This window comes from Castanea sativa, chromosome 12, assembly GCF_040712315.1.
Source record: "Castanea sativa cultivar Marrone di Chiusa Pesio chromosome 12, ASM4071231v1".
Classification (NCBI taxonomy): Eukaryota; Viridiplantae; Streptophyta; class Magnoliopsida; order Fagales; family Fagaceae; genus Castanea; species Castanea sativa.
The window spans coordinates 31,606,751-31,623,922 of NC_134024.1; the positions used below are offsets into that span (position 1 = coordinate 31,606,751).

Consider the following 17,172-nt stretch of genomic DNA (forward strand, 5'->3'; position numbering starts at 1 on the left):
CTCGTCTGCTATTTTCATTTTTCACTTATCCGCCAAAGTTTATTATGAATAGTGTAAAAGTAATATATATGCCTATTTGAAACATTCCTCTAATGAATTCCTTGGGAACTTCTATATTGCAAAGCACTATTACCGGTCAAAATAAACTTTTGTTTATACACAATGCCAGATTGGGGGGGGAGATTAGAATTAGAGATTGATCGAAAGGCAAGGATATGGGCTCGTGTGAGTAGGAAACAAAAAATATCTATTCTAGTTCTATGACTTCTATCATCAGCTATGGGTTCGAACCCAAGAGAACAAATCCTGTGATTACAACTGACCTTAACCTCTCTCATGTTCATCATATTAGATATATATATTTTTTATACAATTTTTTTTAATGTTTGTATGTATGAAAGAGTAGGAAGAGATGCTGGTGTAAAACTTGAATGCGATGTAACAACACCAAATTCCCACTGTATTTTCCCAAGATGTCAGAAATTATGAATTAAGAAATAAGACGTGATGTGAGGAAAAATGGCCCCCAATTCGTGCAATAAAACAATCAACTGAAAACCAACCATACTTTGGTATTGAGAAAATCAAATGTACCTATACATGACTAGAGTCTAGAGATATATCCTCTTGGTTCTTAATATGATCTGGCTATCAACTGCATGCTTTCAGTCCTACAAAATTCAATGGCTATCAACTGCATGCTTTCAGTCCTACAAAGTTCAACATAGTTTTGCTAGGGTCACCTCTCTCATCTCACAAGAGAGTAGGTAACGAACTCCCTCGAAGTAAAGTGAAATGGTTCATGTGGTATAGGATTCCTGCAGTGGAAAATGGTAATTTACTAACGATTAGTAATACGTAGTTATTTTATTAACAATTAGTAATTGATGGAGAAAAAGTATAAGGACACGCACAGTTGAGGCCCGTAAACTTTGATCTGCCGCACATGAGCATCCCTCCCATTCAGGTGGTTTGACAACACAGCAATTTGCAACATAAAAGTGTTGACAAAAGTTTCCCTGCCAAACATGGTGTAAAGAAGTTCACAATTCAGTGCAAAAATCAATGCAGACAAAAACTAATCACACAGAGATCAACACATCTCAATCAATTTCCTTGATCTCAAGGACACGAAATATAAGGAATTACATGGTTCAGTCACATTGTAATCAACTTTCCCTCAGCAATGAAACTACAAATTAAGCACAAACGCATAATATACCAATGTCATTCCAAAATATAAAACAGGAACTGTCTACCAAATTCTGTTTTGCTTTGGCACTGTACAACGCACATGTCTGGACCAGCACATTTACATATTACAGGTGCTTGGATAGTAGAGAGGTAATTTATTTTAGAGACTATATTAATCATAGACGAAAGCTGTTCTTGATAAGTTATGTGAACAAAAAATGATAATTCACAGGTTCTTTATCTGTCAACAGGCTGTAAAAGATGACTAGTGAGTCTTGAAAACATCCACAAGATGTTTTGAAATGAATCTAGCATACTTTCCTGCATGTAAGCTTCTCCAGTAATAATTTTGTGCATGGTTTCAATGATATAAAAAAATCACTCAAAATAAGATCAATGATCTACTGGTAACTCAAAACTGTTTAAAACAAGAAACGAAATCGAAGAAGAATTTGCGAGTAGTTGAAAGAAAAATAGCATAAATAGTACATGTAAAAGAAGTTTCAACCACTTACCTAGGATCATTCCCAGACAAGGACAGATGTATCCAACCACTTGGCTTGTCAAGTTCCACAGTTTTCACCTCCTAAAGAGATTTGCAGGGAGCATAACCAGATTAGCCAAATTGACTCTTGGTGAGAAAATTAAACACAAAACAAAAGGAAAAAAAAAATGTAGATTACTGCTTGTGTCAAACATGTTCCAATTCAATTACCAGTAATATCGAAGGGTACTCTTAAGAACCCAAATCAAAAGAAATTACCTTCAAATTGTGGAAACCATTGCCAACGCGAATGGAGATCTTACTGGGTGTGTAGCTCTCATCAAGCTTGCAATCCACATAAAGAACAACTAACTTCATAAATAAAACAACCACATCAATTGCTATTGACCCACACACACACACACACACAAAGGAACTAAACAAAATTTTTTCAACATTTAACAAAAGGATTGAAAAACAAAGGAATAAGAAACTGCATATGACATACTTGAAGCATAACTTTTTTCTGGAATTGAATATTAACCAAAAGAGGTTGTGCACCATCTGATCTGAGACCAACCAGAAAAAAATGTAATTGGGGTTTCAAAGACACAGAGAGAGGTTCAGTTACAGAGAGTTTGTAGTTAATTACTGCCAATAGGTCTCGAGGTTCTTGTCACGGAGGGCAGAGACACCATTGCCAGGCTTGCAAGAGCTGACACTCCAGGCAGCCTTCTTCCCCATTTCTCTAAGGTTGTCTTCCACTATCAGCACCTGATTCCCATCATTAACTTTCCTTTCTTCTTCTCCCTCTGACGATTCTGTCGCCATAAACCTAACTTTTTACTTTCTTCCTATTAGTCTTTTTTATAAACTCTGAAGGAACCTGCAATATAGTGAGAGATAAACATAAAACACTAAAAAAAAGGGACCTGATCTTTTTAACAAAGAAGCTAATTGAATGAAAACCGTGATAGTCCAAACAAATTTAAGAATTTTAAATTATTTATATACGTAATAAGTTTGTAAAATAAAATTGAAACAGACTACTGGGATTAATTTGGTATTCTGCTGAGCTGAGTGCTGGCTCCACTTGAAAAGGAAAGGCCTTGAGGGTGTATATTTTGAAACCACAGTTTTGTAACGTTATTTTCATCCCATGACTATGAGAACCACTAACTTAACTCCATCTCGTAATTTGCAGCTTTAAATTTCAAAACAGTAAAGTTATCTAAAACAGTGAGTCTAGCGCTAACTAGTCCTAGCATGGTTGTTACTTAAAATATTCTTTTCAGCACTATTTTCGTGTCAACGTATAAGAGAACTTGGAAATGGAGAAGCTACCATTTGACAATGCACAAAAATCGTGGAAGACACAAGTTCAATCCAAGGCACCAAAACCATGTCTTCAAGACATGATTTCAGTCCATGCACTACAATTTCAGTTAAGCAGAAGCAAACTTCCATTAAAATTTTCGTATCTCGTTCTTCCAATATTATAACAAAAAAGGAAATATAAATATGCCAGATAAGAGCAGAAGAGTAGTCCCCTTAAAGAATTAAAAGAAAAAGTTTTGAGTATAGAAGAATAACAATCAGAAGAATCAAATGATGAAAGAAATGCTTAGAATGACAATCCCACAACAAAAAACTTTTCTATCTTTTACAAACAAAGGTGGATATCCAAACCTCTTTGATGACTATTTCCTCGGGTTTATGCAGTCCCCCCGTCACACGCACCAGGTTATTATGAGAGGTTAAGCCAACCTCTTGAGGTTTCCCACAACAAAAAATAAATCTCGTAAGATTTTTTTTTTTTTTTTACATTATAATTAGTAATTCATAAATTCTGTTGAGTTCTACATATAACTACAAGAGATGATAATAACCCAATGATCATTCTTCTACATTAATTTGTTGGGGAAAAAAAAACCTCAGAAACAAAGATTAGAAACCCTAAATGAGTCAATAGAGCAATGATGTAACAAATAAAAAATGGGGGTTTTGAGAGATGTTGAAAAGTCACAAACCTTGCGGTCGATAAGTTGGTCCTTGTAATGGACAAGGACTCACATGAATTTAGAGAGACGGTGAACGGCGAGGCTCTTTGCAGTGGTTGCGGACTAACGTCTGCTCTGTTCTTGAGTAGCTAAGCTTGAAATAAGAACAACAATGCGACGGCGTGAGGGCTGTGCCTGTGAAGACGGCAGAAAGAGAGTCGGCACCGTTTTGAATGTAATTAGGATTCAAAATTCAAATTTATATTTTATTTTATTTTAACTATTATTATTACTAGTGCATGACCCGCGCCATACGCAGGCTATTTTTATTTATCATTCACGAATAAATATTTAAAATCATAATAAGATTCTATTAGTAGAACATTAGTTCTTTCACTAATTGTCTATCAAACTCTAATAACGTAATCTTGATACATTTTGAGCTAACTCCATTGGCCAATCAAACATTATCATGATATCATAAAAATATTATGATAACTCCATAGACAATTAAAAGAAATATACTGATTTTTTTAAAGAAAAAAAAAAAAACCTTCCCTATTTCAAATGATGAGAAACTCCCTTAAATATGGTCAAATGAAGACATACTGAATAGGGAAATACAGAAAACCTCAATTATACAATCTATGTTTATCACAATTACAGGATTCTTACAATAACTATCCAATTTAGACTACACAAAGGACAATTAATTTCAAGAATACAAAAACTGGACAAAAGATATATCTTAGGGCAGGGGAAAAAAAACCAAAACTGTTGAAAAAAATTATATTGTAGAGTTTTATTAATACCAATCACTGTACTGCCCTATAAAAAAAATAAAAAAAAGATAATAGCAGTAAATCAAAGTTACATTCATGAAATCTCACAGAGAAATCTGCAGCTACCTGATTCCTTTCTTAAGCCATGTACATCTACTTAATGCTTTTTAGCTCAATCCTTTTCCATAAATTTCTTGGTGCATAAGGATATTAACAATTTTTGTCCTCTTCTCAATGTCATTAATAGTCATTTTCTTATTTGTCTCACAGTTTCTCAACTACTCTTCGGCTCTTAATAGCAATTAAGACCTAACAAAGTAGCATCAACATAAATTAGAGAATGGTGCACTATGTTGAACTCTATAAACTTCAAAGGATTATTGTTATCATAAATCATTCAATATTTTTGTTACTAACTGGGTATGGGTGCAGCAAACACATGCATGTACAAAATTTTGGGTATAAGCAAAAAAAATGCCTGTAATGTTGAATGCTCATGGGACCAAGACTAAATTAATTTAAAACGTAAATTCAATGTTGAGCAAGCATTTGGAATAATATATATATATATATATATATATATATATATATATATATATATTAATATTAAAAGCACATTCTATTTGTAAATAATCTACATATCAAGAATCATAAACTGATTTAGGAATAAGTATCATCTTTAAAAAATATCTAACTCAGAAAAAGATAGATTGTGGATAGGAATTTCAAAGACATTTCCTAAAGACAGCATCTCTCAATAGAAGCTGAAAATACGAAAATATTTAAGCAATAGACTAACATGTACCAAAAAATCAAATAGCATTCAAGATGATTAGTGTTAACTCCTATAAGATTAATAGGATGCAAAACCCATTTATTAGAATTAAATAATACCAAAACTGGAACACATATTTTACAATTAAACACACATGGACTGAGGAGAAAAATCCCATAGATCATTCACTCCAAAAATCAGATGTCAAAAGCTCAAACACGCAAAAGCAGCAATAAAACATCACAAGTTTATGCATAAAGCCATGCCTATATAACTTTTAAATCATCCAAATGCAGCAATATTAGAAGCAATTTTAAGGATTCTTTCCTACTCTTAATGGCTTTTGCAACATAAAAATCACAATCAACATGTATACATCTCATAAAGAACAAATAACAAATTTGTTAATGTTCTACTTTTCAATTGAAAACAGTCCCAAGTTAACTACCAAAATAGGAGTCACAACTATTATTGGAGATCATGCCAACTTCAATAAATATATGTATCTTTGTCTAAAAGAGTCTGTAATTCCTTTAAAAAAAAAAACCAGGTTATCTTAAACTTAGGCAACCAAAAAAATCTGATTCCATCCAAACCAAGAAAAGAAGAAATACTGGACTTTAGCTAAAAATGTTCTCTATTAAGCATTGCAGTCAGCGGGGCTTTGATGAAGGGTGGGTTCAGTGAGTCAAAGAGAGGTGATGTAGTTTCCACTTGGGATGCGCCACTGCTAAGTGGTGCAGAGCGTACCTGCTTCTTGTGCTAGTCACGACACTGACTTTAATTCCATTCCCATGTGTTTTATTTTATACACCACCATCATAATGCAAATACCTTAATCAAAGCCACATATAACCCAAAGATCTTTACCCAAATACCCAAATGAAAAACAATCCAACCAAAAGAACCAAATCTAAAACATATTTAATCCACAAATTTTTAAAAGAATTTTTTTTTTAAAAAAACGGACTGTATTGGTAGTATTCTAAAATTTTAAAACATTGCAATTGCCTATATGAATAATTATGTGTTTTTAAAATTCTACACTCTAAACTTTCAGATTTGAAAGCATCAAACATTAATCAAGGGTGATATTCCTAATGTTTTCAAAACAAAAGAATAGAGATGATTCTTATAAAAAAAAAAAAAAAAAAAAAAAAAAAAAAAAAGAGATGATAATTTGAGACCAAAGCATCAAAATAAAGAGAATAAACAGCAGGCTTTTAAGTTTCACCGTATTAAGCCTTTTGAACTAATTTTAAGTTCAACTGGTTAGTTTTCTTTTTATAATGAGAGAGTATCAAACGGTGTTTTAGTGTTGCTGAAACAGTATAATGTTTTGCTTTTTAATTGTAAGAGTGGCAGATTTTTAAATGGACATTTTTCCTATGTGGCAGCTTGGCCTTAATTGCAGGAGAAGGCTTCTTCTTTTATATATAGCTAGTGCTCACCTAGGCTCTGTTAGCATCATAGAAAATGCGTTAGATGAATTCAAAATTCTTTCATGTCTTCAAACAAACACCAGCAAGAGTGAAGGTTCAATGGCCCAGATATTATCTTTCTTGAAGTTTGTTGGAGGCCAACTGCCACTTAGATATTTAGGCTTGCATTTGATATCTAGAAAACTGTCTAGTAGTGACTGCACGCCTTTAAATTCCTGGTGTGACAGAACACTTTCTTTTGCAAGGGGTTACAACTCATACGATCTGTGCTCTATGGTATTCAAGTTTACTGGACTACTATCATCATTCTTCCGGTTAAAGTGATCATAGAGATAGAGAGGTGCTTCAACAGATTTTTGACAACGGGTGCTGATTCTATTGTCTCTAGAGGCAGGCATAGCTGCACGGGATGTGGTTTGCTATTCTAAATCAAAAGGAGGATTGGGGCTTAAAAATATCTAGGATTGGAATAAGGTTGATGTTACTAAGCACGGATGGAATCTGTTTAAACAGGCAGGTTCCTTGTGGGGGGCTTAAAAATCTCTAGGATTGGAATAAGGTTGATGTTACTAAGCATGGATTGAATCTCTTTATACAGGCAGGTTCCTTGTGGGTAGCAAGGGTACACACCAATCTCTTAAAAGGCAAAGCTTTTGGTATGTCCACATACCCAATTTGCTCATGGGATTGCAGGAAGATACTACAGCTTAAAGAGATGGTTAAACCTCCGTTTAGCCATTCTATAGGTAATGGAGTAAGAGCTGTACTTTGGCATGGTAACTGGCATCCTAAAGGTGCTTCATGTCAAGACTTTGAAGTATAGGAGAAAAAAAAATTACTTTGAAATAAAACAGACATGCCGTTTCACAATTACTTGGAGCCTATCAAATTAACCTTTAATTTAATATAATTGCAATCATGATCAAATAGTGTTAAGAGTTTTGAAGTAAAACCTGATCCACTGAACCTATGGGACAATAGAAATACAAAACATAAACTTCAAATATACTTTAACAGATAAACTCAATCATAAAAAGAAGATGCGAATTTAAAACTAAATTTTTCTTGATTCCTGTGCCAATACAAAACAAAACCAATTCCAACCCAAATGCCTTAATATAAATAAAATCTAACCCCAAACCTAGCTTAAAAACAATTCAACCAAAATACCCAAACCTGAACCTAAATTGATAATAGTATTACATTAAATATATTCAACGATAGAAGAAACAGTATCCGACTATAATATAGATGTTACTGGTGTCGGGTAGTAAAATGCCTTAAAAAACAGTTAATAATAGGATATATAATATAATTTAATGCAACAATTCAGCCAATAGCAAAACACAGTGCCATTCTTAGAGTAAATAATGAACATAAAGCTAATGCACAGGATTCAAGTTTCTACAATGGCCATGATTTCAGCACTAAAATCAAGTTATGGCCAAAAGCAAATATCAAAACAACTTGTAATTTTATTTTAAACCAAATCTCCATTGCAACTACTAAATTCTAATGGAGATGAGGAAATAAAAAACATTAATTCCAAATATGCAAACAAAACCAATTCTAACCCAAATGCAAACCAAAATATAACCCACAAACCTTTGAAAACAGTCCAACCAAAATACCCATAAAACAATTAAAACACACGGTTTAAATACTGTTTTACCAAAGGGTCTACCGTTTGGTTTTAAACCATTTCAATATTAATAAAACACAAAAACAGCATGAACAACAAAAAATCAGATCAAAAGGCAGGGGAAAAACGAAAAAAGGAAATTTTATTTAGAACAAATCTGTTTTTTTGGTTTTAACACAAACAGAGCAGTGTTAACAACAAAAATCAGATCGAAGGGCAGGGAAAAAATGGAATAAAAGACCAAAGAAAATATCTGGGTTTTTTTTTTTTTTTCTCATGTGATTGCATGACAGATTCTCTACTTATCACCTCAATTTGCTGAAATTTCACCAATTCATAGATTAGCAAAGTAAAACTAACAAATGTAATTTAAACAAAAAAAAAAAAAAAAAAACCACCTTTAGAGCTGGTTGCAATTCCTTTTACTATTGTTTCATTGGTATTAAATATCAGAACTGGTTGCAATTCTCTACTTATCACCACAATTCATACATTAGCAAAATAAACTAAAAAATGTAATTTAAACCAAAAAAAAAAAAAAACCTTCAGAACTGGTTGCAATTCCATTTACTGTTGTTTCATTTTTTTTCTTAGTACCTAAAAGATTCTCAACGAATTTTCAAGAATGGCACGCAACATGAAAAACCCAAAAAACCAAATATTGTAAACAGTAAACACCAAAACCAACACTTAGGAATCTCTAAAGAAAAAAATCTCTGCCATAACCTACAAAGTAATCAATTTTGTACAAAGAACATTATACTTTAAGTTTTCACAAATTATAACATGCAAAACCCACAAAAACCCACCATAAAAAAATAACAAAATCATGACTTAAAAGTATCTTTTAAAAAACTATCGACTAAAATCAACAATGTATAAATAAAATAACATTATATTTTTATATTTTGGAAGCCACAATTTCAATCCCAAACAAAACCTAAAAATTAAAGTGAAATGATTTAGTTTAAAGAATTTGAAGGATTTCATTTTGTGGAGGTTTTCCCTAAATTAAACAAATAGAGAGGCAAAGGGAAGAGAATATTAGGAAAAGAAATTGGTACCTTTGCTTTGATGAATTTAGATACTCTAGATTGAACAAAGATTCCGCTTCATCTGTGCAGAGAAAGAAATTGAATGATTTAAATCTGAAAGAGAAAAATTCAAAGAAACCCATTACCAAAAATATTTAATAAAGATAGTGACATATCAGAATTTCAATTTCCTTAACCCTAATTTCTAGAACCAAACCCAACTATAATTGTAAAAGTTAGGAATATACCACAAATTAGAAGAAAAAAAAAAAGGTCAGAGAATGGATAGGAATCCCATCGTAGACATTGTTAATAGGTAGAGGGACTCATCTTCCATCCTTTGCATTTTTTTCCCTGGAACGAAGGGTTTTTGAGAGGAAGAGAGACCCTTGATAGAACGTTTGTTTTTTTTACTGCAAACTCTGGATATACATCAATCGAAGTTTCAGTCTTTCAAACAACAAAAACAGTATTTGAAAAGGAGTATGCTGACCTTCGGTAAAAAAAACAGAGACGAACGGCGGTGGCGGCATCGGCGGCCTGAGATGTCTCTCCTCATCGCCTCTTTCTCTATTTCTCTCCGTGTCCCAGGCTCTGTATCGCTAGGTTTTTTCAGTTGCAAGCCTTTTTTTTATTTTGCTTTAACCGGTTTTTTTTTTTTATATATATACACAGAGACCACCAAACGGTGTTAACGTGAGAAACAATATAATTTATTGCTCTTTTGACTTATACGTGTCTGTTTGTTAGATAGGCTTTTTTCCTAACGTGGCAGCACCCCTTAAAAGTTTCTGCTTTTGTATATAGTATTAGATTAGATTATCTGTACTAGCGCGTGTCTTTTGTGATGTTAATAGGGTCAATTACAAAAATTGAGCCAAAATGAGAAATTAGCAATAATTTTCAAACAATATAATTAGTACGCACTGTTACAAAACTATATTTTTTACTAACATTTTGAGTCTAAAAGACTCGATTTTGGGCTTAAAAATCGAGTATTTGAGGATCGATTTTTTTGGTCTGATCCCATCTGATGTGGCATTTTTTCTACTTGGCGTCCACCTGAAAATCGAGTCTCTAACACTCAATTTATAAGCCAAAAAAATTTTTAGTCTAAGTCTCTCGTACAAGCTATTCCCAGAAAGGCAGAAATACCCAAAAAAAATATCACCCACAACAAACTTTCAACTAGCCACATTCACATCCACCTCCACCACCACTCCACCAGCAACAAACTCCATACAGCAACCCCAACCCACAGCAAAAAAAAAAAAAAAATCAAACCATCACCAACACAGCCACAACCATAACCCACTATTACAACCAAACCCAACATAGCCCACGCCAACCACAACCACAGCTACTGAACCACCACCAACACAGCCACCAAACTGCCATTTTAACCACAACCCATAGTCATAACCAAACCCACCAAAAAAAATCAAACACCAAAAAACTTATGCAAAGAAGAACCAAAAACACCAGCAAAAAAAAAAAAATGACACCATTGACCACCAGCACTCGATCTCTCCCAACAGATCCATATCCATCTCCCCACGCGGCGGCGCATCCGGTACCTTCAGCAACCCTCACCACCACCACTAGATTGTGAAGCGCACCACCCTTCAGAAACGAACCTGTATGTACTCTCCTACCACTCACCCCAGATCCTTCCACTGCAGCTTACACAAAGGCTTCAGCTCCTACTTGCACTCACAGTCGACTCCGCCGAACAGACTCAACGCTCATAGATCGGCGATGACCAACTCCCTCGTCCAAATCGGCGGCATGAAAGGCGATCTTGTGAAAAAGAAAAACCTAGAAACCAATCTGAAGCCGCCAACGCCGATCTGTTTTTGGGTTTTTATACTCTCTCTCTTTCTTCTCTGATGAGAAGATGTAAAGGTGTGTGCTTAAAAAATTATATATGGTTTGTAAAGGGTTATAAATTGAGTCGGTAAGACTCAATTTCTAGGTGGACACCATGTGGAAAAAATGTCACATCAGACGGGATCAGACCATAAAAATCGACCCTTAAAAACTCGATTTTTAGGCCCAAAATCGAGTCTTTTAGACTCGAGATGTTAGTAAAAAATATCGTTTTGTAATAGTGCCTATTAATTATATTTTTTAGAAATTATTGCTAATTTCCCATTTCGGCCCATAAACTATCGTTTCTTCTCATTCTTTTACCTCTTTCTGTAACTTTTTTAAAAAAAAATAAAAGGGAATCCTCTTTCCGCAACTTATTTTCTGCGAAATCTCCAAATAAAATTATAGAAACAAGTTTTGGCTTATTTGGAATAAGAATTATTCAAGAAGCAAATATTACAATTACTACAAGAAAAGTCACCATAGAAGTTCAAAGGTCTGTTACCCCAAATGTTTCCCTTCTCTCATGTTTTATTTTTTAATCAAATGTCTTATTCATTTGCTATTGCTTGATTAATGCATATTGTTAGGACATATGTGTTTCACTTGTTTAGAACATATGTCGTTCATTATTTTATGTAATTGACTAATCCTTTGTCAAAACGCACTTTACTTGTAATTGGGTAGATTTAGGATGTGGTTAATACTTCAAGAAACAAGGTTTCAAGATCAAGTGTTAAAACCATGCAAGTCTGTCCAAGAAACAAGCTTAGAAGTGCTCTTCATTAAATCTCAACAGCTGGCCCGACAGCTGCATCTATCGAGATTTAAGAAGCTGTTCTAGCCCCGAGGCTCGACAGCTGCTCAACAGCACCTCGACACCTGTAGCTGTCGAGATTTAAGAAAAACATATTCTAAGTTCTGTTTTGATTCTAATTCGTGGATATGTCTTTGGGCCTTCTTTTCTCCTAACCCTAAACATATAAAAAGATTATTCTAAGGGCCGTCAAAGTGTGGCAAGTTGCACAAACATTGAGAAATCCTTGTTCATGCAAATTGTAACTTGAGACGAAGTTCTTGCCCTAGTTCATCTCTCTTGTGAAGAAGTTGTTGTGTCTTTACACTGTTGGGTTTTGTAACTGAGCATCTTCTTGATCTTCATCGTGTGGATGAATTGAAGAACTTTGCAGCCAACTATCTTCTCTAGTTGGTGATTGAAGTCGCGTATTGGGATCCGCGCAATTGGTTAGTCACGTACTTGGGAGCCGTGCATTGAAAGGAGAAACTGTCACTACAGAACAAGTCCAATTGGGTATTGGGGTAAGGGTTCAACTGTAGGTTGGTAAAGTACTTGGGATTCCTTTACTTGTAACCGCTTGTTGTGGTAATAGTGGAGTTTCAGGAGTGGTGACCTTAAATTCACCCGGTGGGGTTTTTGCCGTGTAGGTTTTCCCCATTTGTAAACAAATACCGTGTCATTTATTTTCTGCTGCATATTTAGTTTAATTGCTGATTTGTTTGTGCTACTACGCATGCATTTTAATTTGATTAATTAATAAACTTTGCTAATTAATCAATTAATCTATCACAAGGGGTCAATACGTTTTTGGCCTATCACATATGATTAACAAATAAACAAAACAATCCTAAAGTATCTGAACCTTTTTCCCAAAACATGCACTACGTTTGAATTGAAGTTGATAATTAATTTTATTAGTTTACTAACAGATTAAGAAATTATTTAAAGTTTTCCCCCAAACTCTTTCACATCTCGCAAATTGCTAATGCTACCCCAATTTCCTTTTCAAACCACAAAAGGCACCAAAGTGGAGAAGAAGTGAAGAACATTCAAAATAACCACTCCAAATTTATCTCAATAATTTCAAAACCCCCCAAAAAAAAAAAAAAAAACATCCATCACTCACCAGTACTATCTAAGTTCGACAATCTGAAAGTGGTTGATGGAGTAGATTAGGCCGAACTTCTAAGCCCCAACCTCTCTTTCTCTCTTTCTTCTTATTCTTCCTTTATTTTTCCTTTAAAAAAAATGTTATATACTATTTCCTTTTTGTTTTACACTATTTCCTTTTGATATAAGCTATTTACTCTTCATGGGTGATGGATTTAAGTCTATCATATTAAATGGGTGCAGCAACTTTAGGGGATCTTGACCCCCTTTGTAGTTGCTTCATCAGTTCATCTTTCGCCTATATATATGGGCCTTTGCTCCCATTATAATGTACCGAGGAAATTAGAGAGACACTGAGAGTAAAAGAGAGATATAAGTATATCAGTCCAGAAATAATATGTTATGGTGGATGACCACTAGAAAAAAAGCAATTCAGATATAATATTATCCTCATATTTTATTCTCTTACCTATATATGTATATATAGATCCTCTATTTTATAACGCGTTATCAGCACGAAACTCTAGCCAGATTCAAAAGAGTTATCATCATTTTGCCTCTTGAAAAAGGTTATTCATCCTATGACTCCCTTCTTACATTCATATGTATAAATTAATATATGGCATAAGTTTACGTCTATTACATCTAGACTAAACATTGCATTACTATATTAATATTTTGCATGTTATAATTGCTTATTTATTGTGGTTATTAATATCATCTCTATTATATATAAATTATGTTAAACCTAACAAAACTTGAGTTTGCTGCCCTTAACATATCGGGTAAGAATTATCTATCATGGATCCTTGATGTTGAGATCTATTTAGAGGCAATGGCTCTTGCAAAGACCATTAAAGAAGACAATGAAGAATCCCTATAAAATCGTGCAAAGGCAATGATTTTCATTCGCCATCATCTTCATGAGGAATTAAAAACTGAAGGAGAGATATGAGAGCCACAAAAGTGTAATCCTCCCAAACGCTCGTTATGACTGGTTGCACCTAAGTTTGCAAGATATCAAAAGTGTAAGTGAGTATAATTCATCACTATATAAAATTACCTCACAATTGAAATTATGTGGTGAAAAGGTCATTGAGGAAGACATGTTAGAAAAAATATTTACTATATTTCATGCCTTGAATATGCTCTTGCAGTAGCAATTTCAAGAGCGTAAGTTCAAAAAATATTCAGAACTTATATCATTTCTTCTACTGACTGAACAAAATAATGAACTTTAATTGAGAAATTACTAGTCTCGCCCAACCGGCTCCACACCATTCCCTGAGGTGAATGGAATATCATTTGAAAGAAATGGAGGAAATAGAGGTTTTGGGCATGGATGTGGTAAAAACATCCAAAATAGGGGGAGATGTGCTCATAATCCTTCAAAGGGGGAAAAACACACCTTATAACAAAAGGTTGAATCAAATTGAGATAAAACAACATGAAAATGGCAGGTATTTACAATACAAATCTCAAAAGTGCCATGAAAAAAAATGTTATAGGTGTGGCATAAAAGAGCATTGGTCACGACATGTCGTACGCCTAAGCACTTGGTAGACTTGTACCAAACCGCCTTGAAAGAGAAAGGAAAGGGTTTGAAGTGAATCTTGCTGAACTTGGTGATCCAGAAGATTACCTTGATGCCTTAGATGGAGTAAATATTACTCATCTTGAAGCTTTTGACTTCTTTGGGGGTATAAATAGAGAGGCTTAGAATCTGATTAGTGGTCAAAATGATCATACATATTAAGTATTTCCTCTCATTGTATCATTACATTATGTTATGTAAATTATGTTTGTGTTTAAGTGTAAATTATGTTTGTTAAGTTAATGAAGTTCAATTTTGATGATGAAGAAAAATCCACCAGTTGTCACGTAGTCCTCACTTTACTCGAAACAACACTTGCACAACAACAGACAAGACCAACAAAGGGCATCGGTGTTGTGCCGGCCAAAAACCTTCCAAAGGTCAAGTTAGAACTTCTTTTCTTCTTCACAACCCTAAAGTGCTAGAGCTGAAGTGAATTATGTGTACCGTGGTTTATGAGGGTTTTGGGGTATATATAGTAGTGTGGAGCCGAAATAAACGCCTTGGTGAGGAAGTACTTTCCTTCTAGGAGAGTAATTTGTGGATTTTACATATCTCCTAGAACCCTTTTCCTTATAGGAATCTTCTCGACTAGGGTCAAACATGTAGCGCAAGAACTTTCCTTATACACGCATTCGTGGGAGGACAAGATAGGTTATGGATGAAGGCTTACTTATCCTCTTCAGCTTTTCCTTCCATCAGCCTTTCCTTTCTAAGGTCGTCAGCTTACATATCTGTCTCCGGAAAGGTCGTCAGCTTAGAACCTTCAGCTTTGACTTCATCAACTTTCTTCCTTCAACCCAATGCCGTCAGACATGAGGCAGGGCCACGGATGTCGAAGGGGATAGTTCGGTGACCAAAGCTGACGGTCTTGTTACTCCCGTCAGCCTTCTTAAGGTGTTAGTAACAACTTGTAAAATCACCCTCATCAAATTTAAATTTCAAATATATTATCTCACTAATTAATCAGTCTAGAAAAAACCTATGATTTAGGACATCACATCTATTATCCTAACACACCCATTCATTGTTCATGTGGGTCGCTTATCAGCCATCCACCCATTGCACTAAGGGGGCAAAAATCTGAAAGTATTATCCTAAGGAATCCTTTGCTTTAGATCTAAGGGATTTTGTCCCACAAATGGTAAGCCTTCAACTGCTAAAGCTTTCCCACTTCCCTTTATATATAGCTTTGCATATACCCATTGTAAAACACACCAGAAAATAGAGAGAAGATAGAGATATAGATTTGGTATTAGCAATATGATTTTCCTATTCTTCCTTTGTATTCTCCTAATTTTTATATCTCTACATGTTAATTGTTCAATATCATTACTCTACTTTGTATTCTAATTATTATTAATGAATTTAAAGTTGCTTCATTATGTATTTATTTTCTTTCAAAGTATTAATTCATAGTATATGTTTTGCATACTTGAAGAGACATGCATCTTACTCATGGCTTTAGTTCCAAGATGATAGAGGAAGATTTTTGTCTAGCAGATAATGTAACAACGCACACAATACTTAAAGATAAGAAGTATTTTCAAAACTTAACTTTAATCAAAGCTAAGGTCAATACATATTTGGTTCATCAAACATAATTGAAGGCTCTGGAAGAGCAAATTTCATGTTGCCTAAGGGCACAAAATTTTGTATTGATGATGCTTTGTATGCTTCTAAATCTAGAAGAAATTTACTTAGCTTTAAGGATATATGAAGTAATGGTTATCATATCGAACCAATAATGAAGGCAATGAAGCATATCTTTATATTACTTCAACGGTTTCAAGCTAGAAGCTCATACTAGAAAAATTGCCTATTTTCTCTTCTGGGTTATATTATATTACATTGAGATCAATTGAAGCAAATGTTGTTGTGCACTAGAAGTGCTTTGATCCAAGGATTGTTATGCTTTGGTATAATCGTCTTGGACATTCGGGATTAACAATGATGCTAGAATCATTGAAAACTCCCATGGACACCCCTTAATGAATCAGAAGATTCTTTCATTGGATGACTATTCATGTAGTGCTTGTTCTCAAGGAAAATTAATTATCTAACCATTACCATCAAAAATTGGTATTGAATCTCCATCTTTCTTAAAGAATTCAAGGAGACATTTGTGGATCTACACATCCACCTTGTGGACCATTTAGATATTTTATGGTGTTAATAGATGCATCAACAAGATAGTCACATGTTTGTCTACTTTCTACTAGGAAGGCTGCACAATTTCCTGATTATCCAATTAAGAAAATTCGCTTAGATAATGTAGATGAATTTCCATCTCAAGCATTTAATGACAACTGCATGTTAATTGGAATTGATGTTGAACACCCTATTGCACATATACACACTCAAAATGGTTTAGCTGAATCATTGATCAAAAGACTTCAAATGATTGCTCGTCATTTGCTTATGAAAACAAAATTACCTATTTC

The 17,172-nt window shown here is 34.1% G+C and overlaps 1 protein-coding gene across 6 annotated transcripts; it reads right to left on the bottom strand.

Annotated features, from left to right (window-relative positions):
• Positions 1-547: 547 nt before the first annotated feature.
• Positions 548-10,010, bottom strand: LOC142621156 (anaphase-promoting complex subunit 10-like). Of its 6 annotated transcripts, XM_075794468.1 has the most exons (11): positions 9,847-9,987; positions 9,602-9,775; positions 9,384-9,435; positions 3,709-3,873; positions 3,368-3,447; positions 2,331-2,564; positions 2,187-2,247; positions 1,958-2,050; positions 1,710-1,780; positions 915-1,019; positions 548-818 (listed from the first exon to the last, which is right to left on the bottom strand). In XM_075794468.1, exons 6-11 carry the CDS (start codon positions 2,507-2,509, stop codon positions 749-751), a joined length of 579 nt encoding a protein of 192 aa, XP_075650583.1. In that variant the 5' UTR covers positions 2,510-2,564; positions 3,368-3,447; positions 3,709-3,873; positions 9,384-9,435; positions 9,602-9,775; positions 9,847-9,987; the 3' UTR covers positions 548-748. The 6 variants fall into 6 exon arrangements, with proteins under 6 accessions (XP_075650583.1, XP_075650585.1, XP_075650580.1 ...); XM_075794470.1 differs by lacking the exon at positions 9,602-9,775 and having other exon boundaries at positions 1,958-2,023; positions 9,847-10,010; XM_075794465.1 differs by lacking the exon at positions 9,602-9,775 and having other exon boundaries at positions 9,847-10,010.
• Between the last annotated feature and the right edge of the window lie 7,162 nt (positions 10,011-17,172).

Coding starts and splice junctions, on each gene's coding strand:
- LOC142621156 (XM_075794469.1), bottom strand. CDS start 2,509: ATGGCGACAGAATCGTCAGAGGGAGAAGAAGAAAGGAAAGTTAATGAT. Junction 2,248..2,330: donor AACCTCGAGACCTATTGGCA/GTAATTAACTAC, acceptor GGTTGGTCTCAG/ATCAGATGGTGCACAACCTC. Junction 819..914: donor AAAGTTTACGGGCCTCAACT/GTGCGTGTCCTT, acceptor TTTCCACTGCAG/GAATCCTATACCACATGAAC.